Source organism: Podarcis bocagei (genome assembly GCF_964188305.1).
Source record: "Podarcis bocagei genome assembly, chromosome: 8".
NCBI classification, from domain to species: domain Eukaryota; kingdom Metazoa; phylum Chordata; class Lepidosauria; order Squamata; family Lacertidae; genus Podarcis; species Podarcis bocagei.
In genome coordinates this window covers 3,738,314-3,758,790 of record NC_138133.1, presented here as the reverse complement: position 1 = coordinate 3,758,790, position 20,477 = coordinate 3,738,314, and the positions used below count along the sequence as shown (strand labels likewise).

The 20,477-nt window shown below is 42.7% G+C and overlaps 1 protein-coding gene across 4 annotated transcripts in view; it reads right to left on the bottom strand.

Moving 5' to 3' along the window:
• The window catches only part of AFAP1 (actin filament associated protein 1), a 46,778-nt gene that overhangs the window by 11,731 nt on the left and 14,570 nt on the right, over positions 1-20,477 (bottom strand). Inside the window, exons 4-13 of one of the 4 annotated variants that reach the window (XM_081206266.1) lie at positions 19,564-19,672; positions 17,973-18,184; positions 17,345-17,524; positions 11,320-11,412; positions 8,932-9,016; positions 8,461-8,610; positions 6,401-6,612; positions 3,938-4,083; positions 1,931-2,066; positions 226-477 (exon numbers count right to left, since the gene is read on the bottom strand). In XM_081206266.1, coding sequence (XP_081062392.1) covers positions 226-477; positions 1,931-2,066; positions 3,938-4,083; positions 6,401-6,612; positions 8,461-8,610; positions 8,932-9,016; positions 11,320-11,412; positions 17,345-17,524; positions 17,973-18,184; positions 19,564-19,672 — 1,575 coding nt within the window. The remainder of the gene's footprint in view (positions 1-225; positions 478-1,930; positions 2,067-3,937; positions 4,084-6,400; positions 6,613-8,460; positions 8,611-8,931; positions 9,017-11,319; positions 11,413-17,344; positions 17,525-17,972; positions 18,185-19,563; positions 19,673-20,477) is intronic. The other 3 variants (XM_081206267.1, XM_081206268.1, XM_081206269.1) reach the window with 3 other exon arrangements.

Genomic DNA, 20,477 nt, shown 5'->3' with positions numbered 1-20,477 from the left:
CAATGAAGAGAATCCCCTGGGAGCAGAGCATGGGTTGATGGGCTTGTGTTTCATTTCACTGATTCTTCCACCCTCCAAAAAATATTACGCATTTCTGTGACTATTAGCAACACAATGGGCAATGCAGCATGCCGCCTTGGTTAAATTTCAAGCGTTTGGTGCCAGTGCATTATCTCAGAGATACACAAAAGAAAGTTGGATTAAGAGAAATAAGCAGCGCAGTACCTGTGACACAGATCCCCTCCCCACAGCAGAGGTATTAGTGACAGATTGAGCAGAAGACAGATTGGATGAGACAGGATATTTATAGTGGTTAGAGGACAGTTTGTCAGTAGATAACCTATTTCGGTCTGCTGGTGGGTAGCGTGCAAAGATTTTCGGAGACGGCAAGTTATCGTACAGGCCCATATTATCATAAAGCCCATCTTCTCTCATGTTTCTGCCACGAGAAGCAGGAAAGCCATCTTCCGGTTCCCACTGAAACACACATACTTAGTAAATTAACACAAACTTCATGCATTGGGGGGAAAACATGAAACCATTAGAAAGTTATTTCTGAGATCCCCGTCTCAGCATGCATTGCCTCCATAAGAATCTGCTTTAATTTTAAGTACCATAATTCTCTCAGTTCTTGAGCTGCTTTTGGAAGCTGCAGTAAAGCCATCTTGGATCTATTCCCCACACAGCCACAATATGGGAGGAATTCAGCATCATGCTGTTAGGATTGTTCAGTCAGCACAAGTATTTTTGCTTGCCAGGTGGAATGATCTCCCCTCTTCTCCCCCGTGAACTGTTCTGGGGGATTCTCCTGAACCCCCCAGAGCCAATCTGGCAGGGGGGGCGGGGAGAGAAAACGTTCTGCTGTGCTAATGGGACTCATTGCGCTTGCTCCTGCCACCACAACTATTTAGTTCAATCCAGCCCTGTGATTCCAGATGCAGCATTTATGCTATCTGTCCTTACTGAACCTACAACACAAGTGCCAATGACATAATAAAGATACAGTGGTGCCTCGCAAGACGAAAAGAATCCGTTCTGTGATTCTCTTCGTCTAGCGGTTTTTTCGTCTTGCGAAGCAAGCCCATTGACGGATTAGCGGATTAGCGCTATTAGCGGCTTATCTGCTGATCGGATCAGCTGATAAGCGGCTTAGCGGCTTAGAAAAAGGGGGGAAAGGAAAAAAAACGAGCAGGAACTCGCAAAACATTGTCGTCTTGCGAAGCAAGCCCATAGGAAATTTGTTTTGCGAAGCACCTCCAAAACGGAAAACTCTTTCGTCTAGCGAGTTTTCCGTCTTGCGAGGCATTCGTCTTGCGGGGCACCACTGTACAGAAGTTGGCTGGTGGGTCAAAACCACAAGGAAAATGAGATAGCAAGCATCTGGCTATACCATACTAGGATGTGGCCTGGTTCATATGTAGAGAAGATACTTAAGAAACCAGTTTGTTTTGGTAGAGACAACCTCAAACCAGTTTCCATGAAGTCCAAAGCAGTTTAAGAGCTTCCTAGAAACCAGACTCACATCCTGGTTTGAACACAGAGCTTAAACCACAGTTTCCTAGTTTGAATATAATGTGGAAATGGTTTAACAAGTCAAGAAGTCTCCTTTGCAGCCCAGAGAAGAGAAAGGGGATGAAGGAGACAGCAGCATCAGCAGCATCATTCTCATTTCATTCTTAGTTTGTGAGGTTCAGATCTGATCAAATCTTAGCTTTAAACTTTTCTCTGGGAGTTGCATTAATGCTTTGGCTAATAGAGGACTATTGAATTGTATATATTTATGCTGATTTACATGGGCATTTGTATTAAAACTATATGCCCTACTTTCAAAGAATCTGTACTTGAGACATAGCAGTATGTTGGGATCATGCCCAGTGAAACTCTGACAAGTGACTTTGGGGGCTCAACACACATAAATGATTTGACCTACACAAAAATCAATTCTTACTGATCCATTTATGCAAGGAACATCGTCATAATGAAGTGCCATCCCGCTGGGACACGCATAGCCATTGGCAGCATTTCCTCGGTAAGGATTAGTAGACAGAACCCGTCTGTTCATAAAACTAAAACAAAAGCAAAAACAGAACAGAGTTTATGCTGAAAGCACACACAGGGAGTAAGCATGATTCACCCTTCCTCTCTCCCCCCCACCCTTCAAATTCTTCCTTGCATTTCTCCCTGCCTGCTGAAGGGTTTTTCATTACAAACACACCCAGTATGGTATCACAGGCTGAAGTGTAAGCCAGGAATCTATCATTTAGCAATGCACTGTGTGGGTGGCGGTGGGAGAGCAGTTCCTGTACACATTAATTGATTTTTAGGAAATATAGCTATGTACTCCCCATAGCAATGGAAAGTAGGATTCTGAAGAAAAGGGCCAAAGATGACTACAAGATTTTAGGAACAAGGCTGAAGTTTTAAGAAATGAAATGATACTCTTAAATCTTCCTAGTGGTAGGAAGTTTCTCAGGAAGGAGAACGTATTTTCTGGAAATGAAAGCATGTTGTTGCATGTGGTGTCAGCAAATCGCTTCAGCTTTTTTCATCACAACTTGTAGCTCCAAAACGACAAATAATGGGAAGAGATGGACTTCACCTCACTAGAAAGAATCATTATAAACATGCTCTTGATTATACAATGGTGGCTCTTTCCCTAGGGCCTGTCTGTAGCCAGAGGATGATTGCTGCATCCCAATGCTGTTTTGGGCAAGTCTGGGGCCGAATGGATATACTGCATATATAAGTTGCTTTGATTAAATTAGTAACTTGAGTAAAAACTTGGTCCTAAGAGAAATGCAGGCTGGGTCCTTCTTCCCCAAACCATGGTATTTTCTCTTTCAAGTATCTGGCAGTGGTTCAAGATTTCCAAAGCTTTCTCTATTTTTGCAGGTACACTTGAAAACTGCCATGGGGGGGCTGCTATCATCTATAATTATAGGTCTGTTAGCCAACAGGGAAGAAGTACTTCATTTGATATTTAAAGGGGGTTTGAGTTGACAGTAGGGCTTCAACATGTAATTAATTGATTGGATTAATCTATTTCAACACTTTTAATTTACTTTAAATGATGTTAAAGTATCATGCAGAATATTTTAAAATAATACACATACATTTATTAACAGTGCTTATAAAACTGCAGTTGGCAAGCACCATCTGAAAAAAAACTTCCTCCTTTGCTTCTTGCTTCAGAAATACTGTTTTTATCCTTATGCAAATTTATTGGTTATTCAACATTATTAATCAATTAGAATTTATTTGATTGGGCTGCAGCCCTAATTCACAGCAGGTTTTTTGTGAAGCATTTTGAGTGAACACGAGTGTTTAACAATAACATCACAATGCTCTGATACTTCATTCAGAAGTAAATCTCACTGGCTTCAATTGAATTTACTTTCTGGCAAATGTGTTTAGGACTGTAGCTTAAGTTGTTTGATGGATTAGAAATAGATACCTTCAGCTTCTACTCACAACGTCAAGCTGTCACAGACAAATCTGGTACCACTGGTCTAAATTAAGCCAGAATATGGCTGGCTGAGCAGCCTGAACCTACCAGAGGGAAAACAAGCCTTTAACCATTCTTTTTGCCAGCTGGTTGCCAGGTTACATGACCGGGGAGGAGGGTAAGGAGCCTTCCTCTCTGCTCCTGCCCCCACACCCCTTTTTAAGGGTTTACATCAGCTTATTTTAGCCATCTGGGATGGAGGAAATACAGCGGTGCATCTCTGGCTGAGCAGAGGATGAGGGAGTTAAGCTGACACAGCCCAGTTCCGCGAGGAACTCCTTAAGGCCAGCCGGAGATCCACCGAACCCTAACCCACGCATCCAGGAGGATCTTCCTATAGGATTGCTCCTTACATCTTTTTGAGCATAGAGTCAAAACAATGAAGAACCTAGAGTTCCTGAAAATGTTCTTAACTGGTTTAGCTCCTCCTACCAGAAGGTCTGTTTTGCGGCTTGAATGACACTTGCCGTCACATCCACATCTATGTAGTCATAGTGCAGAGTGCCAGGATCTGCAGAGGAGCCACTTTCAGCCAGCAAAATACCAATCCACCTGCCCATGTCTTCTGAAGATGAAGCCTACACAAAGATGGGGAAATGTCAGGCAAACATGCACTCTGGTCACGTGAAAGGCATCGCTTTTCATTCAAGTGTACTTTTTTTTCATTATCAAAAACAGTGCATTCTAGTGAACGCATGCCTCACTCTTCAACAGAAAAACATTTTCAGGACAGCTCACCAAAACCAAGCTAAAAACAAGAAGAAGAATGTACAAAAACAACAAGTAAGCAGGATCAAAGCAGCAATTAATACAATTACACAAAATTAAAAGCGTAAAGAAAGTGTAATTGGCAACAGAGGCACCTCTGTAGAGAAGAGCATGTCCTAAGTGGGGCACCACAAAAGAGAGGTCTCTCTCCAGCTGCCACCTCCCTCACATCGGATGAATGGCACACCCCCCCCCCGGGTGACATGAGAGGTGGGAAGCCGCCAGTTAGCTAGCTCTATTGATTAGAACTGTGTTTCTGATTTGGGGGCCATATGGCCCCCTGGGGCTGCTCAGGATATTCCATGGGGGGCAAGGTGAAAATAATGTAAATGGGGGGCAACAACATGAGGCTAGGGGGCCACGGAGGGAAGTGAGAAGTGAAGATTTTTATTCTTCTAATCCTGATTGGCTAATTATTATCAAATCATTATCCGCTTGGCTCCTTTCTGCCAGCTGCATTTTCCTGGAGCAGTCCTGATTTCTTTCTGGCAGAAGAGGGTGATTGCCGAGGCTCCCGTTTTGCCCAGTAGAGTCCGCGATCCAGACCCCCAGGTCAGGTAAGTGCGGTGGTGGGGTGGCAATGGGCAGGGCTGGGCGAGACTGAGCTGCTTGTTGCTGCCGGCAGGGCTTGACCCGTGGCATCATGGGCCTGACTCCACAAGGCACAGGGTGCAATCCACCCCAGTGCCTAGTGGATCAGGGCCACTGGGTGTTGTCAAGGGGTGCAGGGCCCATCGGCAGAGTCAATCTGGCTCTGCAAGGTGGGGGGTTAAATCCACCCCAAAGTGTCTACTCAGAAGAAAGCAGGACTGAGTTCAGTGCACCTTACTCCCAGGTAAGGGTGTGTGAGTTTTATCTAGGTGGCCAGGGCTCCTCCGGATAACAATATCTTTTTGCACCAGGCCAGTGAGGATCACTTGCTTTTAAAAATTTCCCCACATATACAGAACTCCCTGTACACCTCGGTGTCAATTAACTTGGGTCAAATAAGTGTTGTTTACTTTTTGTAACACATGGGAGGTGGATCTCCCTCGGAAGGTTCTGGACTCTCATTCTGTCATGGATGCTTTAGCTGAGTTTCATTGCAGGGGGGTGCACTAGAAAGAACCCTTGGGGTCTCTTCCAGCTCCATTATTTTATGTTTTTTCTGCTTCAACAATATTTCATTATGTTCCTATCATTTTATGCAATTATATTTTGTATAAAAATTGCAAAAATAAAAAATGTTCTATTTACAAACAAAACATTTAAATAACTACCTTTCTACCTATAGGATGGGGGGGATGGGCATAGCCAGTATTTTTGCTGGGGGGGCAGGCTTTCGTTAGGGTGGGAGAATCTCCTATTTGTATTGATTTTTACTTATTTTGGGGGGCAGCTGCCCCCCACCCCCTTGACTATGTCGGGGGGGGGGCACAGGAAGGAAACAAGGTCGTAAGGGGGCCGTGGTCTGAAAAAGGCTGGGAAACACTGGGTGAGAGCATGGTGCTGATAATGCCAAGGTTGCAGGTTAGATTCCCACCCAGGCCACCTGCATATTCCTGCCTTGCAGGGGGCTGGACTAGATGACCCCTGGGTTTAACTCTACAAGTCTATGATTCTATGTTATAGTACAGCATAGGCAATAATGGCAGTATTCCCATTATACAACCATACAGAGAGGTTAATGAGAGAAGCACTACATTCAAATGTAAATATTATTTTGTTTTCCGATTATCTTCTCCTCAGGGACTTAGTGAGAAGTGGAAACTAAGAACTGAAGAGAGAATCCATCCAAGCCACTTTCTGGCCTGATATTATAGTTCAATAGTATTGTACACTGCCTTGCAAATTAAGGTAATCTTGAGACTTATGTGCCCTACAGATAAGATTTGGAAGAGAGATCAATTTCCCCCAAAATAGAAGCAATTATTAGACACTTTAAATAATGGAAGCACTATAATAAAGAAGTTTCAAAAGCTGTAAATTGATCCAACCGTGAAAAGTGTGGGACAAGAGTGGGAACAAAGGAAATCCTGCTTCCAACATATAATTGGAGACTTTCCTAGGTATGGCATACATTGGTCAGAGAATGGGATTTTGCTTATGTCACTATCGGCACAGGATAAGCACACTAAACAACTTAACCTCTAATACGGCAACCTCTTGTGCATTTCGAAGCAGGCGGAATGTCAAGGGGTGTTTGGAGTCCAATCCTGGAATAACTTCACAGCCACGGAGAGGAATAGAGACAATATGGGTCTTTAGATCTGTTCTGTCTTTGTGGAAAATGAGCTTATTATCTTTCACTCTGCACCAGCGCTCACGCCACCGGTTATTTGACAGCACATTAAGATATCCTGCAAAACACAAAGACAGGCACTTTCCACTAAAAAAAAAAGTTCATTCAACTGGACCCACCACAAAGACCCCAAAATCAACGGCAAACTTGTGGTTGTACAAATGCCCTTCTCTCTCTGCAGTGGCCAAGGAGTGCCTGTGGTTGTGTCACCACAACACCATGGGCTCCTTTGAAATGATATATACCCACAAGGCTGTATTACTGGTCAGCCTGTGCAAGGTGTATAAACCTCAGGACAGAGTCATATGGATATGTAAATGATTTGACCCACCAATGCTTATTAGGGTTGTTGTTCATCTCAGCTGTATCATAATTGTGTTTATTTGGGGATGACGACAAAAACATATTTTTTTAAAAAATCAAGTCAACTCTGGTTCTCATCAAAATTAAGGATGTGAAACTGAAGAATAAATACTACAGCTGAGCAGAAACAGGGGGTGCTTTTAACTAAAGCTTTATTGAGCCACAGAAAAGACGTCTCTCTTTGGGCACTCTCCAGTTGGGGTGGCGGAGACAGTGCAAGTGTTTACCATGCAGCTGCACGATTGTCCAACGCACACACAAGACATGTGCTCTCTCCCCCAAGAAGCAGAAGCAGCAGCTTCCATCTTTCTTTTAAACTAGAGCTCTCAATGGAAATGTCTGAAGGCGGTTTCCAGGTGTGCTTAGAATCTTCCCCACAACAGAAAACTGAGAACAGGAAGGAGGCCTCCAAGTGCATTGATTCAGGGCTGGAAGCTGGGGGCTGGAGTAGGCAGGCCAGCACACCCAGGGACACTGAGGGTGGGGTAGCAGGACTGCCCCCACCACAAGTCGCGTAATCAAAATCAACACAAGTCTGCATTAGCATATTGTCTTTTTTTCAAAGACCTAAGGGAGAACCAGGTACACAGCCAAGCGTCTCTGATGATTGCTACTGCATCAAGGTCGGCTGCCTCTGTAGAATGCCATGGAAACTTTAAAGAAAACTCTTTACCTTGGGGCATTTTTCTCTATTACTCTTGCTTGAAAGTGGATGAGGACCCACTTCTGGTTTGTGTGTGTGTTTGTTGTGTTTATATCCCACCTTTTCCTCCAAGGAGCTCAAGGTGGTGTGTGTGGTTCTTCCCCTCCTCATTTAATCCCCACAACCCCCCTGTGAGGTAGGCGAGGCTGAGAGGAAGTGGCTGGCCCAAGGGCGCCCAGTGAGCTTCATGGCCAAGTAGAGATTTGCATCCTGGTCTCCCAGGTCCTAGGCTGACACTTTAACCACTGCACCACACTTCTCAACACTGTAGAGATGGAAAAAGTACCAGAGAGCAATAAAAAGGGGCTGCATGTAATAGTAAACCATGTTTTAGCACTATGTACTTGCGCAGGAAGACACAGCCACAAGCACATGGCTCTGTCTCTCTCTCTCAACAACTCCTATACAGCAGAGTTTAGTTGCACTTTCCACAAAGCCTGGCTTCTCAGTACCTGCAAATCAAAGATTCTGGTTAAAACGAACAGTGTTTAAGCTTCATAACCCATACTTTGAAGCTGGATTGTTTAAAAACAGACCAGAATTTGTTTTAAATTATGATCTGTGGTCCATACAAAGCAAGCCAGGTCTTGTGGAAAGTGAACCTAAGCACTGCTTAAGTCCTCTCAACCACATTTGAAGTTGGGACACAGATGAGAGTGGAGATGCCAATCTTTAAAGCTACTATTAAATCATCAGAGCCCAAATTCAGTGGGTGAAAGAGGAACGTAACAGTAAACCTAGGAGATTGAAACACCACTAAATACTGAAGTTTGGTGGAGCTTTTTTTACCTGTTGCCCTTTCAAGTTTAATTGCAGGTAGCAACATGGGAAGTTACTCACCACAAGTTGGGATATCTTCTTCAGCTGATGAGGTTTGTTCATCTGTGGAGGGCTTCTTCTTTCCTAGGCCAATTATCTTTGTTATCTTCTTCCCTGTTACTTTAGACACAGTGCCCTTGGAATCTGTCTTAGTGCTCTTTTTCCTCTTTACTATTAAGAAAAGCATGCACGTGTCAGTCTTGCAAGATTTCAAAATTTCACACCTGCATCTTTAACAGCAGCCTGGCATCTACATTTGGAGACCTCTTAAGATATTGTAACCAAATTTTGTGTGGTGGTTCCTGAGCTTAAGGAACAGGTTTTCAGCTACGTTGCAATACGACTGGACATCGTTATGAATCAAGCTGGCAGAATGAACCTTTCCTCAGAGTGAATGTCTATGAAAATTCCATTTTTCTTCTCACCTTTCCAGCACTTAAAATACTGTGAACATTTTATGGTGTGACTCAAACACTGACAGTAGCATATTACCTTGCTCTTTTCCATTACAGATGGCAGCTATTCCATTTTCTACAATCCCCTCACCATCAGAACTTGGTCTTTCTGAAGATAGTTTCTGCAGGACAAAAGAACTAGGTCATCAGTAATGGGGTCACAGTGGAACTGATGTATTATGAATCAGAATGTGCCCACTATTTATCTGGCCATGGGACAAATTTGAGACAGTCAATAATTTATTTTCAAAAATTAACCTCTTCACAGAAGCATTAAATGCATAATACTTGTCAAACCCATTCAATATTACATTATCCCTCCACTGTGGAATTATCTGTACAATACTTTTGTAAAAAATGATCAAAGTGCTTTGACTCTCTCTATATAAACCAGAGTCCAGATTTACTTTCCTTCTGTAGTTATTTATAAATGACCCGGGGGAGTCATGTGGAGCTCAGTCACAAAATGTAAAGTATTGCATTTCCTAATAGAGACTATACCTCTGCCCTTATTTCCCATTACATTTCTGCCCATGGCCTTTACTTGACCGCCCTTGGATCATTCTCCTCAGTGTTCTTGCTATTCTCCTAACAGAAGAGGGAGTTCATTCTAGCCTTTATCTGACACCAGATCACTTGCATTGCGATTAAATGCCTCCTTAAAACCACTTTTTCAGCAACGTTTGGCTTCACCTCTAAATTCCCACCCAGCCACAACTGTGACCCATTACTTGTGACTGGCCTGCCCCTGGACAGACATGTGTCGGAGAGGATGCCTGCAGGAAAGGAGCCTAGCCATGAACAGCTGCTGCTGCTGCTGCTTCTAGGTAGACTTCCATCAACTCAGGACTCCCAGTCATGCAGAGGTCCCAACTGATAGCAGCCTTACTGCACAATGCTTTTTATATTTGTGGTGCTACGAAAAGATAACAGGAAGAAAATTAGCCCATCCACATGTACATCTGAAAAGAGCTGTTAAATCTTTTCACAGTACACCTTTTACCCTCTTTCTCTTCATTCCACCTCCCAGGGATTTCTATGTTCATTTTCTTTATGCATATATTTAGTCCTTGATCTCACTATGCACCAAGATTTAAGCATTCCTTCATTGTGCAGATGTTCCTGAAAATATCTGAATAATGGTGCTGGAATCCTGCCTGTCCTTATAACTTCTGTGCTCACAAACAGTCAGAGCTCTCTTTGGCAAACACTGGGCCAAAAACAACATTCACAGCAGTTGCAGAAGAAGATTGCTCTTATTCCTGTATGAGTGTGTTGCAGTTGTTTTGAGGGAAAGCCTTTTTCCCATTTCCTTTTTGCAGTAAAAGAAAAATAAACTTTTTTTGTAATTCGTTTTCCTCCACACAGGCTGATGCCCCAGCACCCAAAGCACACTTCTCCTCCTCCTCTGTTCTGTTAACTTGCAGGCAGGAGCAGCAGCAGCAGGAACAGTGGCGGCGGCAGGGGTGTGCAGTGAATGGAAATTAAGCTTTCCTTTCTCTCCTCCATCACCCCAATGCCCTGGGCAGCACAGCACATCAGGGCAGAACACCCAGAGGACTAACCAAAGCAGCCCAGAGGAAAATTACTGTGCTTTTTCATCTATAAGACGCCCCCATGTATAAGATGCCCCCTATTTTGGGGGACTGAAATTTCAGAAAATGGGGGAGATGGCAAACCTTTTTTTGCGGAGGATTGCCCAGAGCTGTTGAGCTTTTTTTTGGTGGGGGGGGGGGATTAAAGAGGGTTGTTGAGCTTTTTAAGGGGGGGAATGCCAAAAACCGCTCACCTGCACACACCTCTCAAAATCTGCCTCCTGTCTGTCCCCTCGCCGGCAGAAGCTGCCAACTGCCTGCCCAATTGCTGTAGCGTCGGACAATCAACACCACCCACTGACGCAGCAACCAATAACATGCACAATAGCCGCTGACAGCAACCAATCAAACGTCCACCCTATGCACTACCCATGTATAAGACGATGCCCACTTTTTAGCATGATTTTTAAAGGGGAATACCTCGTCTTATCCACGGAAAAGTATGGTATGTCTCCAATGGTTCCCTGGGCTTCATGCCCTGAAACTGGAGGGTATCATTTGTCTACCATGTTTGACTTTAAAGATCAGGCAGATCAGGAAACCAAAAATGAAAGGTAATTAACAAGAAAACTAAAAGGACAGCAATCTTCCAATTTTTTCAAAACAGACACGGGGAAGGGGGCTTGTTTTGCAGGTCTGTGTGCCTGAAATGATTAGCACACAACTAGCAAAAATGTATTACTTAAAAATGTAGAAATCCTTATTTGAGATAGCGACATATATGAAGAGACTCTCAACCAAACCATCATTCTTAGAAAAGGTTAACTACCCATATTTCATGGTGCAACACTCATACACTGCATTTTCCAGTAGTCTTATTGTACAATTACCTTTTCCAGTTCAGTCTTGTGCACAGGAGAATTGGATGAAGGTCCATCTGAATCTGTAGCTCCAATATAGCTGCTGCAAACTTCCTTAATTACCTTCAAAGAAATGCAAAAAGAAAAGAGCCATTTTTTCTTGAAACTGAAGATATTGTACTGGAGGGGAGGAGAACATATAAGAGATTGTGATTGTAGTTAGCTGCTATATTGAAAATATCATAAATATCATAAAAATATGAATTCTGATACTTCTCAAGGAAGCCATCTTTTTATACTTCTCATTATGTTTAGTCAGCTTCCTTATGCATGTCTTGGAGGAGCCACAAGGTAAAGAGGTGGAAGGTTTCAACTTCCATAATAGCTAAACCCAAATCTGAGACAGAAAAAGGCTTGCATAAAAGGGCCCTGCAAACCAACATAACAGGACTGAGCCCTGAGGCAAATAATACTGTGTCAGACACATTAAATAACAAGTTATCCAATGTAGGAGCCTCAAAACAGCAATGCAGCAGTAGGGACAGCCATGGATCCCAATATAGTCCATTCCCCTGAGAGGTGCATGAAAAAATGTTGAAATACACACACAAATGCCACTTTTGCCCTGGCTGGAACAAGCCAACAAGACTTCAGGTATGGGGTCGACCTTTAACTCAGCCTTGCTGCTCAGGACCAGGGCTTAGGATTGCTCAACCCATCTCACTTTTTAGCCTTGTTGCACAGCCACCATTTATAGAAATAGCTTACAACAGTTGTCTGACCCTTCATAATTTTCTAAATTTCCATTGATGCTATTATTTTTTCAAGCATCATGTACCATATCGAAACAATTTTATAGCAAGTGTAAATTATGTAATTTATGTTGTCATTGCATTATTCCACGCCAGGGGTCAGCAACTTTTTTCAGCAGGGGGCCGGTCCACTGTCCCTCAGACCTTGTGGGGGGGCCGGACTATATTTTGGAGAGAAAAAAATGAACAAATTCCTATGCCCCACAAATAACCCAGAGATGCATTTAAAATAAAAACATACATTATACTTATGCAAAAACACCAGGCAGGCCCCACAAATAACCCAGAGATGCATTTTAAATAAAAGGACGCATTCTACTCATGTAAAAAAATGCTGATTCCCGGACCATCTGTGGGCCGGATTTAGAAGGCGATTGGGCCGGATCCAGGCCCCAGGCCTTAGTTTGCCTACCATGTTCCACGCCATTTACTTCAATGCAAAGAAACACGGGGGGGGGGGGGCGGGGAGGCGGCAATCCATCACATATCATTTGTGGAATGAAAACAGCAGCAGCAACAGTAAATACAGATAGTATTCACTTGATTGATTTCAGTTCTGGGTGTGAGACGAACAAGCATACATGGGAAATTTTCGCTCCCACTTCTGTTTTCACCAGTCATTCCTGACAGCAACAGAAGCAGAGGCTGGAATGGAGACATGTCCTTGCATGAAACCTTCTTCTCAACATCACAATAGAATGAGTTCTTTTTTTCCTCTAGTGCCAGCCATATCTTCCTACTTATTTTGGCATTATAGCCAGATGGGATACGGATTTTCTGTTCTCCCACTCTGGAATATATCTCGAGGGATTTTTCAGCAACACCACTATACTTAACAACTTTTTCTTCTGTATCACAGGCACCCCCACAAGACTAGTTAATAATTCTTTTCAAAGCGTCCTCTTTTTAAAAAATTGGTAGGAAAGTTGGAGTAACAAGGCTGATTTGTTGGACAAAGTGCTAAGCATTTTTATCCAAAAATGTGAATTCTAAAACAGATTTGGAAGTATTCAAAAAAATTCAAATGGATGTACTTCCCTTTACTGCAAATGTACTGTATTTACACAAAAAAGCTGCACTTCTGCTGCTGCCTCTTTCATGACCCTGACAAAATTGCTCATATTTTCAGCATCTGCTCATCCCACAGAGTCAATTAGTTTTGGCCACACACAATAATGGAAGTCACAGAGAGGACACAAGAAATAACTTGGCAGTGATCATGGAGCTGTATCTGTGCAGTCATGCATTTTCTCAAAAGCCTTATTTCACCACTACAGCAGGAAGGGATCCAGAGTCCTCACAGTCATCAAGACAGCTCTTTCCATCCAAAAGAGATCGCTACAAAAGAAGCTTTGGTGGGTTGTGGGTAGAGACCTGCACACCCTCAATCCCACTGCAGTGGCAATTTTATTTGATTTAACCATGCTCTTCAAGCACAAATCAACAAATTAAAAACAATGAAATCATCAATAAACTGAAAATTATAAAATGGCAGAAGAGATCCTGCAGCATCCCGCTCGCTGTCTTGGCTTCTTTGCTCTTTGGGGCTGGGGGGGGGGGAACCCGGGCTTCCCCTGACAGCCCCAGAAGCTCTGGAAGAAGTGCAGCCTGTCCACTGCTCTTTGGGGCTGGGGGGGGCAATAAGATTTTTTTTCTTGATTCCCCCCCCCCCTAAAAACTAGGTGCGCCTTATGGAGCGAAAAATACGGTAAATAAAATGTTGAGATTTTACACTATAACCAAAATGACTTCTGCTTGTTATTTTTGAAATCAATATAATCTGTTTACTTATGAACACACATGGGATTATGATTATGTCTAAACAAATATTTTAAAGCACTTTGGACCGGATTCAACTAAGCAGATGCAGAATGCTAGCAGAATGAGACATTCCTCTCCTCCCCCATGTATATTCCTCTCCCCCCAATGACCTCTGAGGGGTCTGGAGACCCTCCCCCTGAACAGCCTGTGCAGGGGGAGAGGGGAGATCATTCTGCTGGGCAAGCTGAAATGCTTTCACGGATGAAACCATTGGAAAACCATGGTGATAACTTATTCCCCCAGCCATGGGGGAAAACCATGATGATAAATTATTCCCACACACAAAAAAAATTCAGAACAGCTACTGAAAAGTAAAAGGTGCAAAGTTTTCCCCAGGAATTTTATCAGAATAGATATATGGTTGATTATTTCACAATATGCGGCAGATGACTAAAGAAGAATTTTGGTGTATATTATGCAGTGGGTATGTTAAATAACAAGACTTGACCAATTTTATCCAAAAGTAAAATCTGACGAACAAGATTTATTTTATTTCATGTTACATAGGATTAAACATTTCCCCTTATTACTACTGAACAATGTACAAAAACACTTAGAATGAAGTCACTTAAAAGTGCTTTGACAAGACAACTATTAGAAATCTGCAACCGTTTTTGGGATTCTTGGCTACATAATCCATCCTCAAGTATTGGAATGAAACAACACCATGTGCCTCACCTACTTATACTTAGGAAGACCTACCTCAGAGATTAAAGGAGAAAGGCAAAGGAAATGAAATAATATATTTTTAAAAAGATTATCTTAAATTCCCCACAAATAAGCAGGGCATAGAGTAGGGAAAGCAAACAAACCTGCCTGATCCATCTGAACCTTCCTAGTGCTCTAGAGAAGATAGATAGATAGATAGATAGATAGATAGATAGATAGATAGATAGCCCATCAAACGAGAATTGAAAGACACAGGGGAAAAAGTAGGAAGGTAGGTAGGCATACTGATGTTTATGGTACAGTAGTAGCTTTCCATATTGAGGCACACTCTGTGTCAAGAACCTGTTACCAATAGTTTAAGCAACCAGAGGAAGTCAGACAATATAGTTCAGAAACCCAAATAGAGCTCAGAGACCAACATCAGCACTTAGGCTAAGTTCTTATCAGGTAATTGGGCACAGAGAGACAAAAGAGGGAGGGGATCCTGTATCAGAAATTTTAACTAACAATTCCGTTTTTGAGATCAAAAGGCAAGGGACAAATACTACAAATCAATGTTGTGAAAGAGACTTCCCTCCAACCCTTTTCTGGTTTAGACCAAGGAAGTAGACTTTATAACCTGATGAAAATCAGAGTTCAAGTAACATGCAAGGGGAAGGTTTTTTACGGATCTGGGAAAGGTGTTATGCAAGAATCCAGCACAAACAAGTAGGCACAGGACCTAGGCTCACACAAAGGGAACTCAGAAGAAGCATTTACAGTTAGAACCGAAAAGGTGCCGTCATGCAGGCAGCGCAGGAAGTCGGGAGCAGGAGCTGAGCTCGGGCTACAAGGCAGAACAGAGGGCAGACATAGTAGGAAGGCTCCAGAATAGATCAAAGGGTCTCTGAAGCTTACCGCTACCAGGACAGCTCCAAAACACACTTATTCAAAAGAGGACTCCCAACTTGAAAAGGAGCATGGACACATAGGAGGAGATCCCATCAAAGGAGGATTCCAGACAGGACAACACGGCACAAGACACGACAGACCTGAGGCAAAGAACAAGGGGCTGCACCAGCCAGCTGTGTGGAGAGTTAGTGGGGAACCTGCTGCTTCAAACACAAAACTTTAAAGGAGATATACAGTGCACTCTACGATAGGGCAAGCAGGGGAAAGATGTGACTGTATTCACACTGCCATTTGCCACCAAGCGGCTCACTGGTGACTAAACCACATTTTATAAAGCATGTAATGAAGATGTCCAATTCTGGGAAGGTTCCTGTATTGCAAAATAGCTCATTTGCAAGAAACGAGTGGAGTTAGAATGAGAGACGGCTGGCTGCATGCGAGACCGGCTTCCACTCTAGCCAGTGTATCTTGTCTCTGAAGCAGAACAGGCAGTGTGAAAATAGCCCTTCAGTCCTTACAAGGTAGCTGCTTCCTTGTGCAAACGGGCATGAATCAGAATGCCAATTTGCAAACGAAACAGCATGTAAAAGCAAATGGGAAATAATTCTTCATAAACTACTTTAATAAATTTCAAGAGCCACTGGAGAAAAGTTACTTTGCCTGAGAGTCCTTCTGAAACTAATTTAGGCTTCAACACTGCAAAGGAGGGGGAAGTATATGAAAAACTGAACTTTAGCAATTACAGGCAACTGCTTACTATGCGGCAAAAGTGCCTTGATAAGATTAGCAGCATTGAGCTCATTCCGTTTCTGAGGTCAAGGACAACTTTCTGCCAAAATTAATCACCTGCCTTTCTATTGTGCTTTGTCAGCATGCAGTTGGATTTCAAAATATGGACACTTCAGAGCCCCCCTAAGGCAGGAAAATTTTAAGTGGCTACTACAGAATCATAAATACAAATGTAACACTTTTTGCCCTAGCTTTTTAGAGAAATAATACTTTCCGCATGCAAAAAGATAGCCTTAACATTCTACAATGTGCAGTCATCAGCCAAGCTGCAATTGTTTGGAACAAAGTCCCAATGGAACAAGAGAAGTGAAATCTGGTGACTTTTAAGTGAACTGAATCAGGACTAACTTTAGCTAAAAGTAGGGCTATTTACATTTCAACTACTTCGGATTGTTGGTGAAACCTGAATAATTACACTTTTTTAAATAACCAAACATATGAACAGAAAAAGTAAAACAACAAAAAGTAGAAGCTGGGAGTGAAAATTTGAGAAGGCAGGAGCAGATTAAAAGATGAATGAGTACTAGGTCACATCACCAGTTGATTGAATCCTCAGAAGAGGACAACAGCAACTACAACACCACACTAAGCCATCTCATACAATGTTTATGTATGGGTTAAGGATACTCGTGGGCTGAATTATCATTCCACCAGTAGCAGCTGGCAGGATGCAAGGGGTGGAGCTGCACTGCTCTCCCAACTCCCCAACACCATGTGTGGCTGCTACTTACCAAGGGGCATGGCATGAACAGCTCAGCGTGATGCTCAGTGTGATGCGCAGCGGCAGAGCCAGTTTGACTCTCCTGCCACAGTGTGGGGGACCATGCTGCGCTGCCTGCACCTCACCCTCTCAGTAAGCAGCAGCCAAAACATGGCGTTGGGAAGCTGGGAGAGCAATGTAGACCCACCTGCACCACACCATGGGCCAACGCTGCTGCATGCCCCAAGGCCACGAGTAATGGAATAGTGCCAACACTTCACACTTCCAACAGATCTTCAAGTTTACTCACATACACTTTCATGGCCCCAAGATCACTATAGGAAACGGGACTGGTTAAAGTTGCAGTACGTACCTTCAGCCACTGATCTGCCTGCTCCTTGCTCTGTACAGCAAGCACTAAAGCATCTTGCCCCTGGTGTGTGATTTTCAGCTCATGCTTCTTCTTTTTGCTATCTTTGGGAATGTAGGTAATACTGCAGCCACTCAACAAAAGTTCCACCTGAGGCTGTTGGTCCTTGGAACTCTTATAGCACTAAACACACAATTAAGAATGATATTAGGACAAAGCTTCATTGTGTGCAAAAAGCAGTTCCAATCTAAAGCTAAAAAAAAAAATATTGCTTCATCTTTCCACTAATCAAAGATAAACAGCATCAACATTAACACAACTATATTGAGACCATGTCATGGTTCCTAAAATAGCAATAAAATTTGTTGTCAGAAAAACTAGTAATGAAACAGAAGCCCCAGCTGAATTCTGGTACTCTGATCCACAAAGCTTTTACCTATGGCAATAAATTTTGCTGCTGTGAGATTTTGTGATAAGTGGGTTGTCCTGCTGGTTGTGTTTTCACCAGGCTAATGGCAGCAGCAAGTCAGCCAGCACGCTCAGGCAGGTGGCTGACAGCCTCATGGATAGTTTTCCCAGGCTTCAATACACTATAACTGGCATTATCACAAAAACCATAAATTTTAGTCACCAGTAGTTTGTTGTCTTTGATCACACAAAGCAGTTTAGTCCACTGCCCAAATCGCTTCTTTCTTAAAAGGAAGGCACAGATTTTAGCATCCTTAACAAGGTCCATCGATGCTTCTTCAGAAGGCCACTGGTGTCTCATTTTCTTCCCTTTCCCATCCTCATCCTCTTCATCATAAGACTCGTAAGAGCTGCTCATAGCATCAGAATCGTAATCTTAGGGAAAAAGTGGTGGGGTGGGGAGTTCTATTAAAATAAACTTAACCAAACAGCACATCCCAACAAAGCCACATTTGGAACAAAACAGTCTGCTCAGAATGATTTCATGTCTATCAAAACATTTTCTTAAGTAATATCAGTAGATTAAAAGATCAATAGACGTAACTCTACTGAGTAACTTTTTATAGAAGTATCACATTTACATTTTCACTATCAAAGTTAGCTTACAAATAATAACCAAAGCCACAATAACTATAAAACAAAGGAAGAAATGCAGAATCCTAAACCTATTTGTTTGGGAAGTTGGTTCAAATATTTAAGGGTCTTGTTGTCCAGCCCTCTCTCATTAACTACACCTCCTCATAATGTGAGAAGGAAAATGCTGATCTGAAAGACACCCAAATCCCAGGCCTGCCTCCTTATACATAAAATAAGTTTTATATGCCCATGAAAGGGCAAATGTTTAATCAGTTTGTGCAGTTCCACAATGACTTCAATTCGACATTCTTAAGTGAGCCAACCAGATATCTACGGGAAGCCCTCTCTTGCTCAGAATCCCCAGAAATTGGTGCTCAAAGACATTCTGTTTCTAACACTGAAGCCACAGATATAGTGACAGCACAATTCAAACCCAAGATCCACCAGGATGGTAAGTAAGTTTTCTCGCGGAGCCCTTATCCTGGCTTAGCCAGAGGCACAGCAGGGGAAGTCTCCTATCCCAGCTCAGCCAAAGCTGGCTGAACTGAGGCCAGTGTAAAAAGGAGTGTGGCTGGGTGGGATAACACATGGGTGACTTGCACCTATTCCAAACCCCCTTCAGCTTGGTCATGTGACCTAAGATCCTGGTAAGGGATTGGACTAGTGGACCCTCAGGATCCCTTCCAACTCTATAATCCTATGGAAGCTACAGCGTCAAAAAAGGTGGTGAAAGTCAAACTCTATTATAAAGGCTTGTTTTCTCTCTGCCAGACTCAGGCCAGCTCAGCTGGCAGTAGCCTTGTTCCTCAATGGAGTTTGGAAATAAGGGTAACTTATGCTAGCTTCATTTATGCCAGTTTAAATTACCCAGAGTAGATTCTGCTGGCTTCCTATAGTTAGAATTGCTTGGTAAAAAGGTCAAGCGGATCATTATTTGAAAAGTGCAAGACAGTCTTGAATGCTTGAGTAGCATACAGTGAGCAAAAATAATTCTTGGTAGGTAACCTAGAATACTGATCAAGTGTCTCAACATTTACCTTCTCAATCCTACCAACAAATGAAATGGAATCTAGTTTAGCTAAAACAGGTTTATCAGTTTTGTGCAGATATAATATATATTGCCTGCATTTTTTTCCTGTTTGCAGTTGACTTTACTCAGTTGTGTATCTTTTACTTACTGGATGTGATGTATTCTGGAGCCTTTCCTGGACTGAGCGGTACTGCTTCCTCATAGTAACCTTCAGGAAGGGATGAGGAGGGTAATGGTGGTGGACCATTATCTGGTGGCTAAATGGGGGAAGAAAGTTTGTTTTTGTTATTATTTATTTATTTTATATTATATTATATTAATATACCACTATCAAAAAACTATTATTGCAGCGGTTTACAACAATATAAAAACATAAAAGCAGGCAATAAAAGAATAAAAAGTTAAAAGCAAGTTAAAAGCAAAAAACCAAAAACCAAGCATCAATAGACCATTGTGGGGGGTGTACTCCCAATTGCCTACATAGGCCTGGCACAACAGAAAACGTTTCAGCAGGCATTTAGAAGTTGGCACAGAAGCCACCCTCTGACTCTCTGTTGGTAGGGTGTTTCTCAGGACTAGGCCGATGACACTTAAAGCTCAATTTCTTTGGAATGACCAAAAACTTTCTTGCAGATGATCTCAGCGGCTGAGCTGGAATATAAGGGTCCAGGCGGTCCCTGAGGTATCCTGGCCCCAAGTTGTTCAGGGCTTTGTAAATCAATGCAAGAACCTTAAACGTGGCTCATTAGCAGATGGGACAGCTAATGCAGCTGTTTTAACAACACAGTCACATGTTCTCAACCAGAATCTCCCATCATCAATCTGGCTGCAGCATCCTGCACCACCTGGAGCTTCTGAACCAGACCCAAGGGCAGCTCCACAAAAGTTAAGCACATTGAATGACCAAAAGAAAACATCACGGTGTTGTGGTTGTTGTTTTTATATTATGTTCAGATCTTGCAACTTCTTTAGGAATCCTAAATGGAAATTTAAACGTCCAAACGCAGCTTTTGCAAAGCTACCTTTTCTTCTAAGGTAGGGAAATGTGATCCGAGTGTTCTA